The 17,151-nt window shown below is 40.0% G+C and overlaps 1 protein-coding gene across 19 annotated transcripts in view; it reads right to left on the bottom strand.

The window, feature by feature from the left end:
• LOC146198174 (uncharacterized) overlaps window positions 1-17,151 on the bottom strand; it is a 212,916-nt gene that overhangs the window by 174,986 nt on the left and 20,779 nt on the right. The window contains exon 5 of one of the 19 annotated variants that reach the window (XM_084593542.1): window positions 1,414-6,282. The exons of 17 other annotated variants lie outside the window; for them this stretch is intronic. In XM_084593542.1, the coding sequence (XP_084449668.1) occupies window positions 6,005-6,282 (278 nt within the window). In that variant the 3' untranslated portion in view covers window positions 1,414-6,004. Of the gene's footprint in view, window positions 1-1,413; window positions 6,283-15,509; window positions 17,148-17,151 lie in introns of those variants that run through there. One more of the 19 variants, XM_084593543.1, reaches the window with a different exon arrangement.

Below are 17,151 nucleotides of genomic sequence, written 5' to 3'. Positions count from 1 at the left end.
GAGCAAGGCTCCCAGCGCGATTGCTCACTCAGTCGAGTTGGAGCCACTGGAGACCCAAAATGGTGCGGGTATTCGCGAAAGAAAACAGGGGGTGCTTAGAATCTAGTACATACAGTAAATTTCTGTTGATATAAAGACCATCTGCATCTCTGCCTAAGCAATAAAAAAAGAAGCGCTGCCGCAGTTTTGATTACACACACTGGCCTCTGAGTTGGTCTTTCAAGTAACTTGCATCAGGGGTGGAAAATGGACCAAATGCCCAGTGTCACGAATTCATGAAAAACCAGTTTCCTTGATGTCAAGATGCTAGACAATAATTAATGTAGTTTTCCAATGCAGGTAAAATTAACAATATAATGTGATCAGTAAGACCTTTTCCTTGATTGATTCAAAATTTGGTTCTTAAAGGGTTCACAAAACAGTCATTAATTCTTCACAGCATTCAGGCCTTATGCTTCCACAGCTATCTATGCATATGGAGACATTGAAAAGTAAAGAAGCATAAACAATAGGCTAGCACATTGAACGTATAGAATTCATCTTCTCATACCCCTGTCTTCATACTGGTGAGTTTATAAATACTCCATGTACCAAATATAAGAAACACACCTGGTCAGCCAGTTGAAACACAACACAGACACTTTAAAACCCTTGAGAAGTACCATCGTGCTAGTTGGATTCAAGGGTAGCTCTGGTAGAGCTGTTTGTTTTTAAAGCTAAAGCAAAAGCAGAACATCCATAACTAATGGTACAAGCTTTAAGCACTATCTGACTTTATGTAGGGCTGAAAACACAGGAAAAAATTTTGCCTATGAACAAGTTATAAGAGTTTTTACCAGCCATCTGAAATTTTGTGCTGTAGCAACAGTAACAACTGATTACCTTTGAGAATGTATCTGACACATCAGACCTGTCGACGTGTACGACTTCAAGTGCTAAACAAAGGCTTGAACGTTGTTCATTCAGACATGACCATAGGCACCAAAAGTGTGCATAAACCACGTTTATGCAGTTAAATGTCACTAAACGGTATTCCTATCCCCCAAAAGCTGGTGTGTTAAAGATTGTCTTATTTGCACCAACGGGATGAAACTGACCCTACAAGTAAAGTTAATAATCAGATTTAGGCGAGCAAAAAAAAAAAAGAGAGATATCATATGAAAGAAATTAATTTCTTACATCACTACATTATGTGTTACTGGCAGATTCTACCAGCAATGCACAAAACTACAAGAGTAAACTGTGCTAAATTATCCTCTACTTTCACTAATAGAAGCTGTCGTATGTTTTTGAGACAGAACCAAGGAAATCAGATTGAATTCGAGTACATATGCAAATAAGCAATAAAGCATAACTAACGTCAGTAGAGCACGAAGTTCCAGATTGCAACTGGGGTTTTGAAACATTTAATGCTTTCACAATAAATATTTGTGATTTTATTGAAGAATGCACCACACACCATGCCAAGCTTTAAATGTATTCCACCAGGAGAAACTATACCTACAACCAGCCAACAGCAGTATGTGCCTGTGCCTCAATCTCTGCTTACAGTGACCACTGCATTCCTGCTTAATGTAAACCTATAAATAAAAACAATTTCTGCCCTGTGTTTTACTCAAAGCTTAAAGTACTAACCAACCGCAGGAGAAAAAAAAAAGGCCCTAGATTAGCCACACCCAGATGTAACCTGAGCAATTACACATACCTGATACTTGTACTTAATGCTGTTTCATGCATAAATTTAAATTGTTTAAGCTTAAAGCAACAAGAGGACAGCTAAAATTCAGCATGACTCATGAAACCTCAATGGAAGACATGCTTTCAGACTGAATCGGTGCTACAATCTTGCAGGTTCATTTAAAATATGCATCCAAGCCCTACATTAAAGAGTTAGTATAAGTTGCTTAGTCAAGTAAAAGATGGGAAAAAATGTAAGCGCTGCAAAAAAAATTTGCAAATTTTGTAACTCTGTCAGTTAATCTACACAGAGTTATACAATACATTTTGCAGGCTGGAGAGTTCCGCTCTAACTACTTATTGGACTTCGACTCTTGAAAGAACGAGTATGTTCAAATAAGCAATGCATAATTTTTTTTTTACCTGATTAATCACCTTTCGTGCATTTGTACTCATTCCGGTTTGGGCAAGCATTTCCCATCCAAGATTTACTTCTGCCAAGACTCATCAGCTTTCTAACCCCCATGGAAATAGTGTTTTTTGCTATTAAAAACTTGAAGTAGGATGAAAGGTGCTGAATGTGCATGGAACTCAGTTGTGGTATACCTGCAAACTGAGCTAAATCACAGTCTCAAGTGCCAGGATACCGATAGGTACATCCTCAAGCAGGACAACATTATGCAGGCACCAAAAATCCAAGCAATGCATAAGGACCACAAGACATTCTCAAGAAAGATAGACTGAAAGCCACTAGTAGAAAGTGAAATGAAGTTTAAATTGCAAACATAAATGCAAATTTCTTGGTCTAATAAGTACTGTCTTTTTAATTTTTAGCCTGTTTTCTTGCTTTACGTTTTGTCAATGCCACATCAAGTACCCCCTCTTCCCTCCAACTCAATTTCTTCAGGTGGAAAGTTGATAACATTAGCCTCAAATGCTTCCATTCCAACACAGCATTAGACTCGAACACTAGCATATTTCCACTGATTTGTAAAAGCAATCTGGATCATTAGCCTCCACATGGGAATTTCTTGAGGTTCCACAGTCACGTGCACATTTTGAAACGACAACTAGAGAGAATTTAATGACTGAACATACCTGCTATTAGGACAATCTTACATCACAGAACTCTGAATCTTTAGAATGTGCATAGTAAATGCAGTAATTAAACCTCTAAGAAAAACATGTGCAGCAGCAAAACATTTCACACATAAAAAAAAAAAAAGCTAAACCAGCACATCCTGGTATCTCTGTCACTCAGTACAGGTTACTGAACACTTCAATATATACCTTTCTTTCTTATTCAAATGCCAGTGGGGCTCCAGCAGTTTAACAGAAACAAACTAAGGAAAATACAAACATTCTATGCAGACAATCATGCCAGATACTAAAATCTCATGAATTTTTACAGAATATGAATATTTACACTTGCATCTATCCTTAATGAAACCAGCATTTTCTTCTACTTATAGGCATTACCATGTCTATGTCTATCCTGACACAAGATTGTACAATGTGTCAATTGAACATACAATGATTGACGCAGGTACCCATAAAACAGAAAAATAAATGCAAATTAATGGCATAAGTCTGAATAAATAACCAGTGCCAATAAGAACTAAAAAAGAAAGCCAAACGATGCCTTGCTTTTCCAACTTAAGCATGAACACAGATTCCTTTGCATAATCCCAGACACAAGCACTTAAAAACCAAATCAAATTCAACTTGTGTCAGTTTTGTCCCACCCTCTTGACTATGCACTGCATAGATCACAGCATAACATAGCTGTGCTGAAATAGCTTTCTCTCACGATCATTTTTTTTCCTCCTTTCCTTATTTGAATAACTTAATAAACCGCAGATAAGGTGGGTTGCCCTGCATCATGTCTTGCCTGCACTGCTTCTGCTGCACACATGTCAACGGCAAAAATCAGTCACGTAAGCTACAATTATCCAGACAGAGAATATATATTGCAAGTCGCCTAATTTTGTGATCCAATAGCACTTCCACCGATGCATGAAACGTTTTTAAACCCACCATATCTTTATAATAAATTTCAGGCGGCCTCTGCGACAGGCACAGAAGAAATTGCCCCTTATTGTTCTGCATTTTCTTTTATATCACAGGGTGGCCAGGTGACAAATTGCAACACGCTAAATACTGATACAGCCACAAAGGTGGTTACAGCTGGAATCTGAGGCCAACAAGTCACCATAGTAAACATTGCCAGAATGTGATTTCTACTTCATAGCATTTCAGGGGTTTATTTCTGCTGAATTCAGAAAATATTTATCTGTCTTGAAAGAGACAATACATGTGCTCAAAAGCAACACGCAGCACTGGTAATCGTAAGCCATATGCTGTGCGGTTCCGAGTGAAAATATGAAGACCAACACTACCTCCCAATTCCTTGCAGCCATAAGCACCAATGCTTAGACTGCAACTGGTGCCTGCATCAAGCACTTACATTAATAATGGTTCTCTGCCTCAATAACGAAAAAGTCGTCATGAGAAATGAACAACAACAAAACTAATCACAGCTCCTTTTGGTTACTTTGCCAAAAGACGTCCATCAATAATAATGGGTTGCAACAAATCTACACTATTTTCAAAGAAGTGTGGGAAAAGGAAGCAAACTAAAATGTAGTAGTGCTGATAACTGAGTCCATGGAGTCAAAAGTGGTGAGTATTTTAAAGTGACAGAACACTGGCTAAAATATGTCATGAGACTATGGTGGAGATGAAAAGACCTTGCCTCGTATTGTACAGATCCAGCACTACAATATCCATGAAAAGAGGCTTTACAATTTTAATTTGCCATTGAAAATCACATAGAAACAATTGAGGAACTATCTAGCGAAGAAACCCTATTACTTTCAGTGTAGTATCCCACGTGACTACATGTCAGCAAAATATAGCTGATTTTCGTAAGTGCGCACTGTTCTTTTTTCTTTCTAGGAGTGCTTGTCATAATTCATTATATTTTGCACTCTCTCCACTGCGTCCTTAAATAAAAACCACCCCTCCTTTCGCACCGCGAGAGGCATGCTTTCAGGTTTTACCACACATGGCACCACACTGTATGAAATTCCGTGAATGAAGCGATGATAGTACCCAGTAAAACTTTCAACGAGGCGCGCGTTATTGTGCCGTAACAGCCTTGAGTGTGAAACTGAAAAGGGCGTTACTCTAAGCAAAAAATGTCGAATTACTGCCTGGCAAGTGAAATTTATATTTGTTTTCGGTACATCGTTTTTGTCGACCACCAGTCGTCATCGCGGTCGCTGCTCATGGTTTCCAGCATCGGACTACATAAAAACGGGTGCATGCAATGATCGGAAAATTCTTAGTAAAACTTTTCTACAGTGTTTCTACCAGAACCATTATAGAATCGACATTTTAGACATCAATCTTCCCATTGCGGCAAAAAAATTTCAGACCAAAATTTCAGTGTTCTGTCCCTTTAAGCCTTCAAGAAAGCTCACTTGCTATGATATTTTGAAATGTGAGAAGACCAGCGACGTCTCCAACAAATTGAAGCTTATATATTTGATATTCATTTTGACCTCTATAAACAAAATGGCAAATGCTAAAAATAGACAGCACACATACTTTGTTAACTGAAAGAAACTGTAAATATTGTGATAGTAAAGCATAATTTATCACTGCATTTGATGTCACAAAAATGCTCGCACTTTGCTAAACAAAGTGATAGCTGATAAATAATGCCTAATAATTGACACTGTTATCAACCAATTACTTAATAGTGTTTCAGTCATTTTAAATTTTGGAAAGACATCAAATAATTTAACAAAAGTAGAAAAAAAAGTTATATAGAAATTACAAATAAAACAAGGACAGCATGGTCATTACGACAAAAAAAAAAAATGATCACAGCTAATATGTTCTTTGAGGTTTTTCTTCAAATAAAACCATTAAAATCTTTTCTTCCGGAGCTAAATGACACTATTGAATTTCCAAACCTCGTAATTGCCACAAGCAGTAAAGTGCAAATACCAAATGAGAGAAAGAAAAGTATGCTTAACACAAGAAAAAAAAAAAAAAAAGAGGACAAATTTTCTGCTGATGCATGCAGCAGACTGCATGTTCTCCCAAAGCATGCAATGCAAGCTACTAAAATAAGCAAAACCCAAGTGTACAAACACTATGATGCAACTTGTCGATGGAAGCACACCACTTCACACTGTCTGTGTGTTAACAACCACATGAGACACTGGAGAAGTCTTAACAGCAGCAGCAGCTGTGACAGAACCAGTCATCACGTGCAGATGAGACTCACGTCCTGTCGACCACCACTGCTGGGACATCACCTCATACCAGGGAAGACGCCAAGTGAGTGGTCATCATCAAACTGTGTCATGGGGCCACCACCGCCGGGAGCGGCATGCATGTCGCGCTTATGCCGCTCAAGGCTGCTCTTCCAGGAGAAAGGCCGCGAGCAGACATCACAAAAGTAGACATCGCGAACCGTGGCATGGAGCACCTTGTGGCGCTGCATATTGGCCTTGTTGCTGAAGGGCTTGGCACACACGTCGCAACGAAACGTGCCCGTCTTCTTCCGTGGCCGCCAGAGGAAATGCGACACTGCAGAGGAAAACAGATAAGAAAGAAAGAATTAACCAAGTTACAGCAAGAGCCAATTTTAAGGGGTCAGGGTAAGCCATATCTTTCCCATCTATTTTATGGCCTGTTACAGCGCCATATTCTCAGCCAACCTATCTGTTTTTGCCATTTCATATAGTAATTTGTGCCCTTTTATCTCATCCAGAAGTGTTCACACAGTAGAAGCACCAATTTCTTTCGTTTTTCTTTTCTCCAGCACACTCCCAAAATATTCAAGTAAAGATATTCTGGTGGTATTTTCCTTTATGTAACTGAGTACTGTCCATGCCTAATTTATGTTCAGTATATTCCCGCACGACAATATTGAGTGCGAAGAAAAATTGGCCTGCTACTTTGCCTTTTTTTCAGAGACAATGATAGCGCAGTAAAAAAGAATTATGAATGGCCTTTAACATTTTGTGATAATGATGTGTGAGCATAAGGCCATTTACTTGGTTCTAAAAGCATCTCTTGCACTTCTTATCTTGTCCTCATATTTTATTATATACTTTCCCATGCACCTCTTTGCTCATCAAAGGTTCTTTATTCAACTCTGCCGAGCGAACTGCCAAGAAACAATGCCGAGTCATACTTAGTTATTAAAATTTTACTGTCATTTCATACATAACATTTGGGCGGGGTTGTTCTCTGGTAAAGGGGTTGGCCTCCAAAAAACCATCTGCCAACTACGGCAGGTGGTGAATACAAACAAATTTTCTTTGCACCGAGGTTTCTAATGCTAATGCATTACAAATCTTGCACCAAAAAGTAACTTCACTGCAAAGCTTTTCGCTGTGTGCCTGTCCCTTAGTTTCTGCACTGTTTGATGCTGCTTAACCTGTCTTAGCCAGCGGACAGCATTAAATCATAAGAAAATGTTTTCTGGAGAGGCTTAAATAAACATAGACACCAAACTTTGACTTCTTTGTTTTCTTTTTTGCCATATGATGCGTCAGACTTTAGAATACATAAATCACCACTTGGCATTTGCTTGTAACTGCTAAATAATTATTAATTTCTTCTTGAAGATGGTTCAGTTTCAATAAGAAAGCATTGACTATGGAGTAAGAAATGTTTAGTTCACATGAGCCATGAAAAAAAAAAAAAGAAAAAACTGACTGATGAAAAAAACTATAACTGACACATAGTTTTAATTCACTACAATGATTAAGCCTGCCTGCTTCAAGAGCTGCAATGGCAACAGACATATCAAAAATTCGACTGCAATTATTTTCATGCTTCACATTAAGCACTTCTTTAAAACCAGCACCATCATTTGCTTGCCAACTGAAAAAGCATGAAGAAATAAAATGATAAATTATTTAGCAGTTATAAGAGAATAGAATGCACCGCTGTGCACCGCAATGGCACCAATATGCCACCTAATGTCGTATGCAATATTAGTAAACAAAACAAGGAACTAAAATTATGTACCTAAAGTCCTTTAAGACTGCCAGCAGTTAAACTTCTACTTCAGCTAAATTAAGTTTGGTTTGGTTTGTGGGGTTTAATGTCCGAAAGCAACTCAGGCTATGAGAGACGCCGTAGTGGAGAAGTTTCTAGTAACTTTCAATTTCGGTTATGAAGTTGTGATGAAGGCAACAGAGCCATCACATGCATATAGAAAACGGACACGTGGTTTCTGACTACTCTCTATTCAAAACATTTCTTAAGGTGGAAGCGCATAACAAAGGAAGAAGCATGACATTAAAAACAATGAGTAACAAAATATACATTCAGCTTTCAGAACTGTAATGAAATAAGAGACTCTTTTTTTGCTCACTCTGTCCCTTCACCATTTTTCTGAGCACTAAACCAGAGGATAACGACACAATCACACAGAAAAAAAGCAATGATAAAGGTACACGGGAAGGCACCATCTATTGGCACTGATGCAAACTTGCTATGCTGCACTTTTCTAATGATGAGATGGCAGAAACCATGAGCACACACTCAAGCATCTGAAACCATCCTTAGCTGACACAATTGAAATGGAGGCTCAATACACAAGAGAGGTGCATGGCAATCCCCTTTCTGGGTTGCAAATACCAACATGCCAGTGCTTCTCATGCTGCCTATGACACCACAACGCTCCACAGTGTGTAATTTTTGTTCCCTTACTATCCAACCTCTGCACCCTTCAGCAAAAACATGTCGACATGTGTTTGTCAATGTGAAGATAACAGCAGCACAGAAAAAAAAAAACAGAACTCGGAATGTAAACATGAGGTAAAATTTCTTCTATTGTTTACAACTGTCTGTTTGTGGTGTTTAATGCCCCAAAGCGACTCAGGCTATGAGAGACGCTGTTGGAAGACTCCAGAAATTTCAACCACCTGGGGTTCTTTAACGTGCACTGACATCGCACAGCACACGGGTGCCTTGCTTTTTGCCTCCTCCAAAAAGTGGCCGCCGAGGCTGGGATTCGATCCCGCGCCCTTGGGAACAGTAGTCGAGCGCCGTAACTACTGTGCCACCCCGGCGGGGTCTGTTTACAACTGCTAAAATCTTTCTAAAGAGTGGGAAGAAAAACAAAACTGCTGTATATTGAGCCAACCATTTTGATTTAGTTCTGATCTCCAGGGTTTAACCTGCCGATGTGACACAAGACTATGGGCGATGCCGTAGTGGAGAGCTTGAGATAATTTTGACCACACGAGGGTCTTTAGTGTGCACTAACATACATAGCATGTGGACACTGCATTTTGCCACTATCGAAACGCGGCTTTCACAACTGGGATCAAACATATGAGTCTCCCTGCTCCCTTGCCAAGCTCCTTTACGACTGAACCACCAAATGGTGCCAACCATTTCTGCCACATCGAATTCTTAACGATGGCTTTTACTTCTTAATGTAATGTAAACAGTGAAAATATGTGACAACTCGTTAGCTGCATGACAGCAATGGCAAATGCTATGCTATCACTAACGCAAAGGCATTAAATAAAACAGCGGAACAGTGTAAATCAACCCGCCACAATAGAAAAGACAACTGAAGACCAGGGCACACAACTGAAGTAATAGCGCAGATTGAAGGTAAAAGGCCTTCGAAAGCAACTACCGTCTGGTCTGGCCTCTTACTCCACATTACAGAAATGAGGAGTTAATGCACTCACACGAGAAGCCTCAAACAAGGAGGGAAGAGAAGTTATTCTGAATGGCTACAGCTAACGTCACCTCTTGACTACACTGGTTTACAGAATCCTGCCCCTGGAGTTTATAAACCAACGCAACCACACAGCACAGTGCGATGTAATGAGAGAACTAGTGTGCAAACTGCCCAAGAAAAATTATGAGAAGCACAGTAAAACCTTTTACTATCAATGGCAGCAAAATCTACAACTATGCAATTCATTCTTCAGGCCCAGGATCTGCGGAACATATAAAGAGAGATGGCAAGAAACATCATAATGTCACGCACCAACCAACTTGTCTATCACAGTGGTTTGTATTGAAAATCATCACTTCTTGCAAAGTATGAATGTTAAATAAAAAGCACTTTAATCTCAAGAGATGCAGCCACAATTTTACAGATCCAAAAAACCTACATACTCCCCTTTAATATATGCAAGATAGCTCCAACTGGGATGATTTCGCATGCGGTTCCACTCCATAACATGAAGGTTAGCCGCAGTTACCATTTTTTTTCCTTAAAAATAATTAATCATGTTGTCTGCTACAGGAGAAAAGCACATAAAGTGAATACAGATCTTGTAGCTGAGGCCATGCTCTCAAATCAGTTTTATGAAGCAGTGAAAGAAAAAAAAAGTGTAAATATGGACCTCTGACTTCACTTCAAATGTATTAAGTGCTTAAGCAGAATGCAGTAGTCAAAACATGAAGTCAAGAATTAAATAATGAATGACTGCAACAGGTACTGTTAGACATCATGACACATGAAAAAAAACAAACTGATACATGATAAAAACTACAGCGTGTATCTCTAAGCACCACCGCAGAGGGATCTGGTGGACTAATCATACCTAAAACCTGTTAAATAGAGGCTATGTTAAAGACTTCATTCTTAATGGAAGCAAGCACTGATTCGATGTGATTTACCTAAGGCATTAATGACAAAATAAACAAACATAGACAATGAATTCTAAATGTTTTGTTCAAGGGCATGCAATGAAAAAAACAAAAACCACAGTGTAAAGAATGTCAAAAGGGGCCCCATAAAGCTGGTGTCTCCTATCTATACAGTGTCTCGCAAAGCTCGTTATGCACATGTAAATTCTAATGAAAATCCAAATAATGCAGGGAACAGACTAACTAACTCAGTCCCTTGTCAGCACAAAACAGGCCAAAAGTCTCTTATGAATGCATATGCATATCACACATGACACACATTAAGTCAGTGCTTGATTTCTGACATCCGCCTGTGGCCACAGCAGCTCAGTCATGTCACAGTCTCATGATGTTGCACAACCTGATCAGTGCCCAAGCATACCACCTACCAAGGTATTGCTGATGTTTTGCTCAAAATGCCAATGCTGATGCCAAATTTTTCTATAGAGCCTTTAAAAGGGTCCTAAAACAATATTTATGGTACTATTCTCTATATAACAAATGCAAAGAGGTGGGCTGGTTTTTGAGAGTATTTGACCAAAATTTAAATGTTTTGCATGGACCCTATAATTTACAAATATTTTTAAAAAACTGCTCCTGGAAACTACCCACAACTGATTAGGGCGGCGCTTCACTGTACGTTCATAGGTGCCTCCTTCCCGTTATCGTCAAACGGGCTTTCTGGGTGTGCTTTTTCAATGGGCGCTCCCAAGTAACACAAGAGAACAGGATATAATGGGGTGCTGTCATGATCTGTTTTCTTAATTTTTTTTTTTCTCGTGTGCCAGCGTCAGCTGAGTTGAGAGGACAGAAAAGGAGCATCATTTCTAACTATCAATATATTCAGTGTTAGTGAATGCCTAAACATTTTTCCCTTGCAGAGAGGACTGATGGATTACTGATTGTTCATTTGTGTTCTCTAGTTTTAGTAAATAGCTTTTTATAGTCCTTTTAACGTCCCTGCATTAAAAATAGCTAAACAAGATACACCACATTGGCTTCACCGGTGTACAACGCACCTATGATACTTAGTGTCAGCTGTTGGACGCACTGTGCTGGCCTCTGAAGGCAAGGTCCCTGTGCTTGATAAGCATGTCCACAAGCACTACTTATGCACTGCTGCAGTAAATTAGGGGTAACTCGGTGGAGAGCACTCGACTACTGAGACAGGGGAACATCTGTGGCGCTGCATTTCAGTGGAGGCGAAACAAGGCAGCCATGTATCTAGTGCGACAGGGTGCCCATGCAATGTTAGTGCATGTTGAAGAGCCCCAGGTGGCCAAAATTATCTGCAGCCCTCCACTGTATGGCATCCCTCATAGGCCAAGTAGCTTTAGGACATTAAACCCCATACATAAAACCTACTCACGTCGTCTCCATTAAGACGCGCCACCAGCCATCACTTCCATCTACCAGTGAGATTATAGTGATAGCCAAAAACCCAACGTCTTCATTGTTTAAGGTTAGGAGGAACAACAAGGCATTAAGATGTGCTAAGGAACAGGCATGCATTCTGTTACTGGACCCTACTAGACAGTAGAGAAGATGGGGACTGCTCTTGATCAGTAGAAGCAAGCCATTCTTGTTTGAACAATAAGAGCATAGCAAGCAACAGTGACAAATTCTAAATTAGCAAGAAGGTTACAGGCATTATTAATAATGCATAATAAAAGGTACACAGTGCAGGGAGTGCCGGCCTATGCACCAATACAGACAATCGAAAGAATGCATAAAAATATGGAACTGAGTATGGATAAAGGAAGATGCAGCCTGCTGCACTAATGCGAAAGTAGGGACTGAAAAGGCAGACAAGCAGTCAGTGCGGCAAGTAAAAATAAAAACAGCATAAAGGTAAGAATTAAGACACAAAATGGACACACATGGCACTGACTGATTTTCTAGGTCATCTACCTAAAATTGAAAAGACAGTGGGACATAAGCAAGCAGCAGAGAGCATAGCAGGTCGGCTGCTAGCTTGACAACAGATATTCCCCTCTGACTGAGGAAGATGACCACAAAGTAAAAGCAATGAATAAAGAGTATATAACTATAAGTGCATAACTTAAATAAAAGGCTGAGTAGCTAGTGAGAACACTATTAGATGAAAAATGTGAATGCAAAGAAGTCTGAAACCACAGAGATGAGCTATAATTATTATTCACTTAAACAGCAGGTAAAGAAAAAGTAAAACATGGCCAAGACCGAGCAAGCAGTAAAGCACACAATGCCTCAAAGAACCTAAGAAATTGGGCACACGCAGAATCTAGATGTGTGTGCACACACATATATATATATATATATATATATGGCAGTCTTGAAGCCATAGGTAGCGGGTTCTAGCACAGCTTTCACCCTCGCTCTTGATCACGTTCTACGTGACGCTGGCGGTAATCAAGGATGTTCTACGTCCGCCGCTATGTTTGAGGGTGGCGCTGGTGAACACTCTCAAGGTTCGTATACAGACAACATAAATACCCAAGCAAGTAGCAGGGGGGACAGCGGCCGATGTAGCTCAGTTGAAAGAGCACCGGACGCGATATTCGGAGGTCGTGGGTTCGGTCCCCACCATCGGCACGTTGTTTTTTCTTCTACTTTGTGTTTAATTATCTTTCCACTAAACACATTACATTGCTAATTTCTGTGATTATCCAAGTAAACATTAAAAAAAATACATGAAGTACCATCCCCAACGTTATCCTTGGCCTCGCCGACTGTTGGCTTCTTTCCTTCATATATATATATATATATATATATATATAATAAGAGACTGAATAAGAAGAACATTTTTACATAAGACTGTAAAGCATCTGAAACAATCACTTCACTAATAATAGAATTTGTGCCACTGTGGAAATAAAAATTCCATTTGAATTAAAGAATATTTTACAAGCAATGCAGAGGGGCAAGGCTGCAAGATGATATAAAAAGATTTAAGCCTGCTTACATGGGAGAATACAACAGCATTACATTACATTGTAAAATGCTGATTCATGTAATGCTGCATAATGATACTTTTTAAACTGCTGGGTCTTGCTACACCTTACCAATTAGTGCCAGGCCACATCGCCTGCCAACTACCACCTGCCAGAGGCAAGCTTGTGAGGAGGACCATAATGTAAGCTCTGGGCCCAAGTTGGCAGGAGAGATAGAAACCAAGCCCCACTTTAACAAGGACATATAAACATGTCTGCATGTCTTAGGAGTAGTATGCCTGACTTGGGAACAAAGGGTGGGTTCGATTCCCATCTCAAATGCGCTGCCCAAGTTGGCAGCTCCTGTAGATTTGGCGTTGCATATGGTCTTGTGACATCACATAAACCACCGACTAATAAGTGGCATACCCATGACTTTTGTGCCATGAATGCCGCCTCTGCCAGTTTTTTTGCAATAATGAGACACATAATGCTTCCATATTATTAACCATAATGTGCTGAAGAAAGTAGGAATGAAAACACTGCGCTTGATATGTTTGCTGCCTTCAATACACAATACCTTATCTACCTAACAATGCCACAAGTAAGGATGAATGTTAGCTCAATGCTAATCCATAAATGAGACAATAACAAAAATGAAAAGTTCTCAACAAGTTAGCTTATTCTCTGCTCCTTCCCAGATATTAAAGAAGTAGATATAAAAAGCAGTGTAACACTTCAGAACAGTAAAATAGTGCAGACTGGTTACTGGAAAGGTTATAGAACTCTTGGCAATGTAAGGTTATTAATAGGGTGACAAATAAAAGAAGCAAATTAAAAACACAATGACAGACAAGAGAACGATGAGAGTGATATCGGCAGGAGTGATGCACAAACGAAATACCAGAGTAGCTGAGCATGCAGAGCATGGCCCAAAGGCAAAGGAGGAGGACAAACACCAGCATCAATCTATTGCAGCCAAGCACAAGCAGGGTCAACAACAAGTTAGGACAGTGATGTCACTGGCTGCACCAGCCAGCACTCCCAAAATTACATCATCAGAAGGGCACTGATAGCATCACAAGCAACAATACATTTACCATGGCATGTCTCTGGGTTTGATATAAAGTAGACTCCTGCTGAATTTCTTAAGCTGAGGCCATAATGGGAGGATAACAAGAATTTTTCTTTTCCATTGCACATCATCACTGAATATTGCCATCACTCCAGCAAAGTCCACTGCAGGGCAAAGACCTCTCCAAGAACTTGTGCCAGCCATGGCAACGCTATTCCAGCAAATCTATTTAGCTTGTCACTGTTCCACCCCCTATATCTACAGTGCTTTGGTGTCAACTATGTCACTGTAACACACAATGTGAACCTGCGTTCAGACTTGCATCTCTATTAGTGACACCTGATTGGCCAAAAGAGATGTTTTCAAAAGGGACACAAGCTGAAACATAGATGTGCTACATCTGCTTTTGGCAATTTAGTAAATGAGCTGTCGCTAAAAGAGATTCTTTAAATTTGTTTACTGCAGTCATCACCAGCATTGTGGCTTATCTCTAGTCATCTCAGGGGAGATATTCGAGCGGGATGCAGGTTATTACATGCATCCAGTCTTCAGTTCTGCGTATTACATGTCCTACCCATATTCATTTCTTGTATGAAATATCAGCTGAAGAAATCTCAAAATCTGTTACGAAATCCAGGCTGCATTTGAAACCTCACAATGTTACAGAAATAATTCTTTTTTTACCACTCACTACTGCGCTTTGTTTACTTTACGGATTTTTGATAGCTTCCAAACTTCAACCCAAACACGGCCCACAGCTGTTCAGGGATAACAATCCTCCTCACCTGCAACTCACATCAGCACAAACAAATGCCCAACTGCAGCACATGCTGGCTATAAAAATGTTGCAAGTAAATACGCTGGACATTCGCTGTAACACGGTTCACAGAGCATATAAAGGCAGCTGTCATCGTCAGATGCCATTCCAATGAATCTCAAAGTTAGAGCATGAATATAAACTCAGTATGGAATGTGAAAAATCTTGTCTGTCCAAGCTACTCTATAAATGTGCATGCACTCAAGGTGAGCACCAAGGTGCAGGTCACCTTCAAATTTATTTTAACTTTCAAAATTTTTTGTGCGAACAAACCTTTGGGACAAAATGGTTTGAAGCTCCTCAAAAAGGGTTTCAAAGAACTGCTGGAACAACTGAGCACGTAACTATTCACGTGAAAAATTCAGGATACATTTGCCAACACAGAATTCGTGATACGTCTTAAAGTGTTCATCCATGCCATTTCCCCGAACAACAAAATGTAACATTTCTTTCCTTTCGTGCATACCTCCATAATCAAAGTTAGTGACTGAGATTATTACAGGGCTTATGTGTCACATGCTTTTTAACATGCCTTTTCTCCATTTTTCACAAAGACTGCAACCCATGCAACACAAGATTGTCACACATGCTCATAGAACTTAAAAACAGACAGGAATTGCTACTGTTCATGTCACTATTAAACTAAAAGAATAGACAGATGTTGGTGCTGTTGGCTATTGTAACCTCTTGAAGAATTTAGTTGCCTTGTTTTGCGCACTGCATTCAGTCTTATCCTAGCTGTGCATGGATACTCTCGATGCTCCGTTCTGTGAAATTTAGCATGCATGTTTGTGCCCACTTCATAGTGGGCAATGGCTCCTCTGCATTCAAACTATAGCTGCAATGCAAGCCTCAAGCTAAGTGATGCTAAGTATGCACCAGAACCTGAAACCTTGGTAGCAGGGAAACATTCCAAAGAGAGCAATATTATTTTGCTTACAAGCTGGAATAAAATTAAGCACTAACATCGGGGAGGCCAATCACGAAAAAAATACATACTGGCATATGCTTAAAGTGCACTTCTGCATGTGGATACAAGAGCAGGAAAATACTGTACATGATTAACAATAAATCTCGTCATCTATAGCAAAATTTAGAGGGCACTGCTTGCAGAGCCCCACTTGTTCACAACTCACATCAGCATTCGTTGTTACAGTGTGCACTCATATAAAAGCCCCAAATAAACTATACTGCACTCAAGACATAATTTAGCGGAATGGCTTTCAGAATATCTGTGAATTCTCGGTAGCTCTGGGGAATTCTAGGCAAAACATTGCAAGCACATTTGATATTACGAACCTTTACCAGCAAATATGCTAAATGCGACCATCCTTCATTGAGTGCAGAATACACAAACTTTCCTCAATCACCCTCATAAGTTGTAAGAAATTAAATTTCAGTGTCTTCTAAAAATGGCACAAATGTAACCTGATACCAGAAAGAAAGCATCATGTCATGACAATGCATTCTTTTCCTCAAAAGTTGCTGCTTGAATGTCTGAAAATGTGTTCCAATTATTCATCACTATCTCTCGAAGTAGGCCTTGCACTAGGCTTGATAGCCCGACCAGTGAGAGCTGTCCTGGACTTGTTGTTTGGAGAGTTGTCCGGAACTACACAACACAAGCACAGGCCTAAAAGTCAAAAACAGACATGGAGCTCTGTTAGAATGGATAAGCACACTCCCAACGTAAGCATGCCCTACTGCTGCCAGGCTGATGTGTTCTGGCCATGAATGCGCTTCATGTGGACATGCAGTGTTTCCATCCAGGAATAGCGACGTGGGCAGTACGAGCACTTGTAGAACTTGCGCTGTAGGTAGTGCATTGTCTGGTGCCGCCTCAATTTTGCCGCACTGCTATAGCACTTGTTGCAAACGCTGCACCAGTGTGGCTGAGCTGGCCTTGGTGATATTGATGGCTGGTGGCCATAGGACTGTCGGGAAGCAGCCAATGCTGTTTGCCAACTCTGGGTAGCTGA

Source organism: Amblyomma maculatum, chromosome 2, assembly GCF_055883805.1.
Source record: "Amblyomma maculatum isolate TAMU_Amacu chromosome 2, ASM5588380v1, whole genome shotgun sequence".
Classification (NCBI taxonomy): domain Eukaryota; kingdom Metazoa; phylum Arthropoda; class Arachnida; order Ixodida; family Ixodidae; genus Amblyomma; species Amblyomma maculatum.
This window is presented reverse-complemented; position numbering and strand designations above follow the sequence as displayed.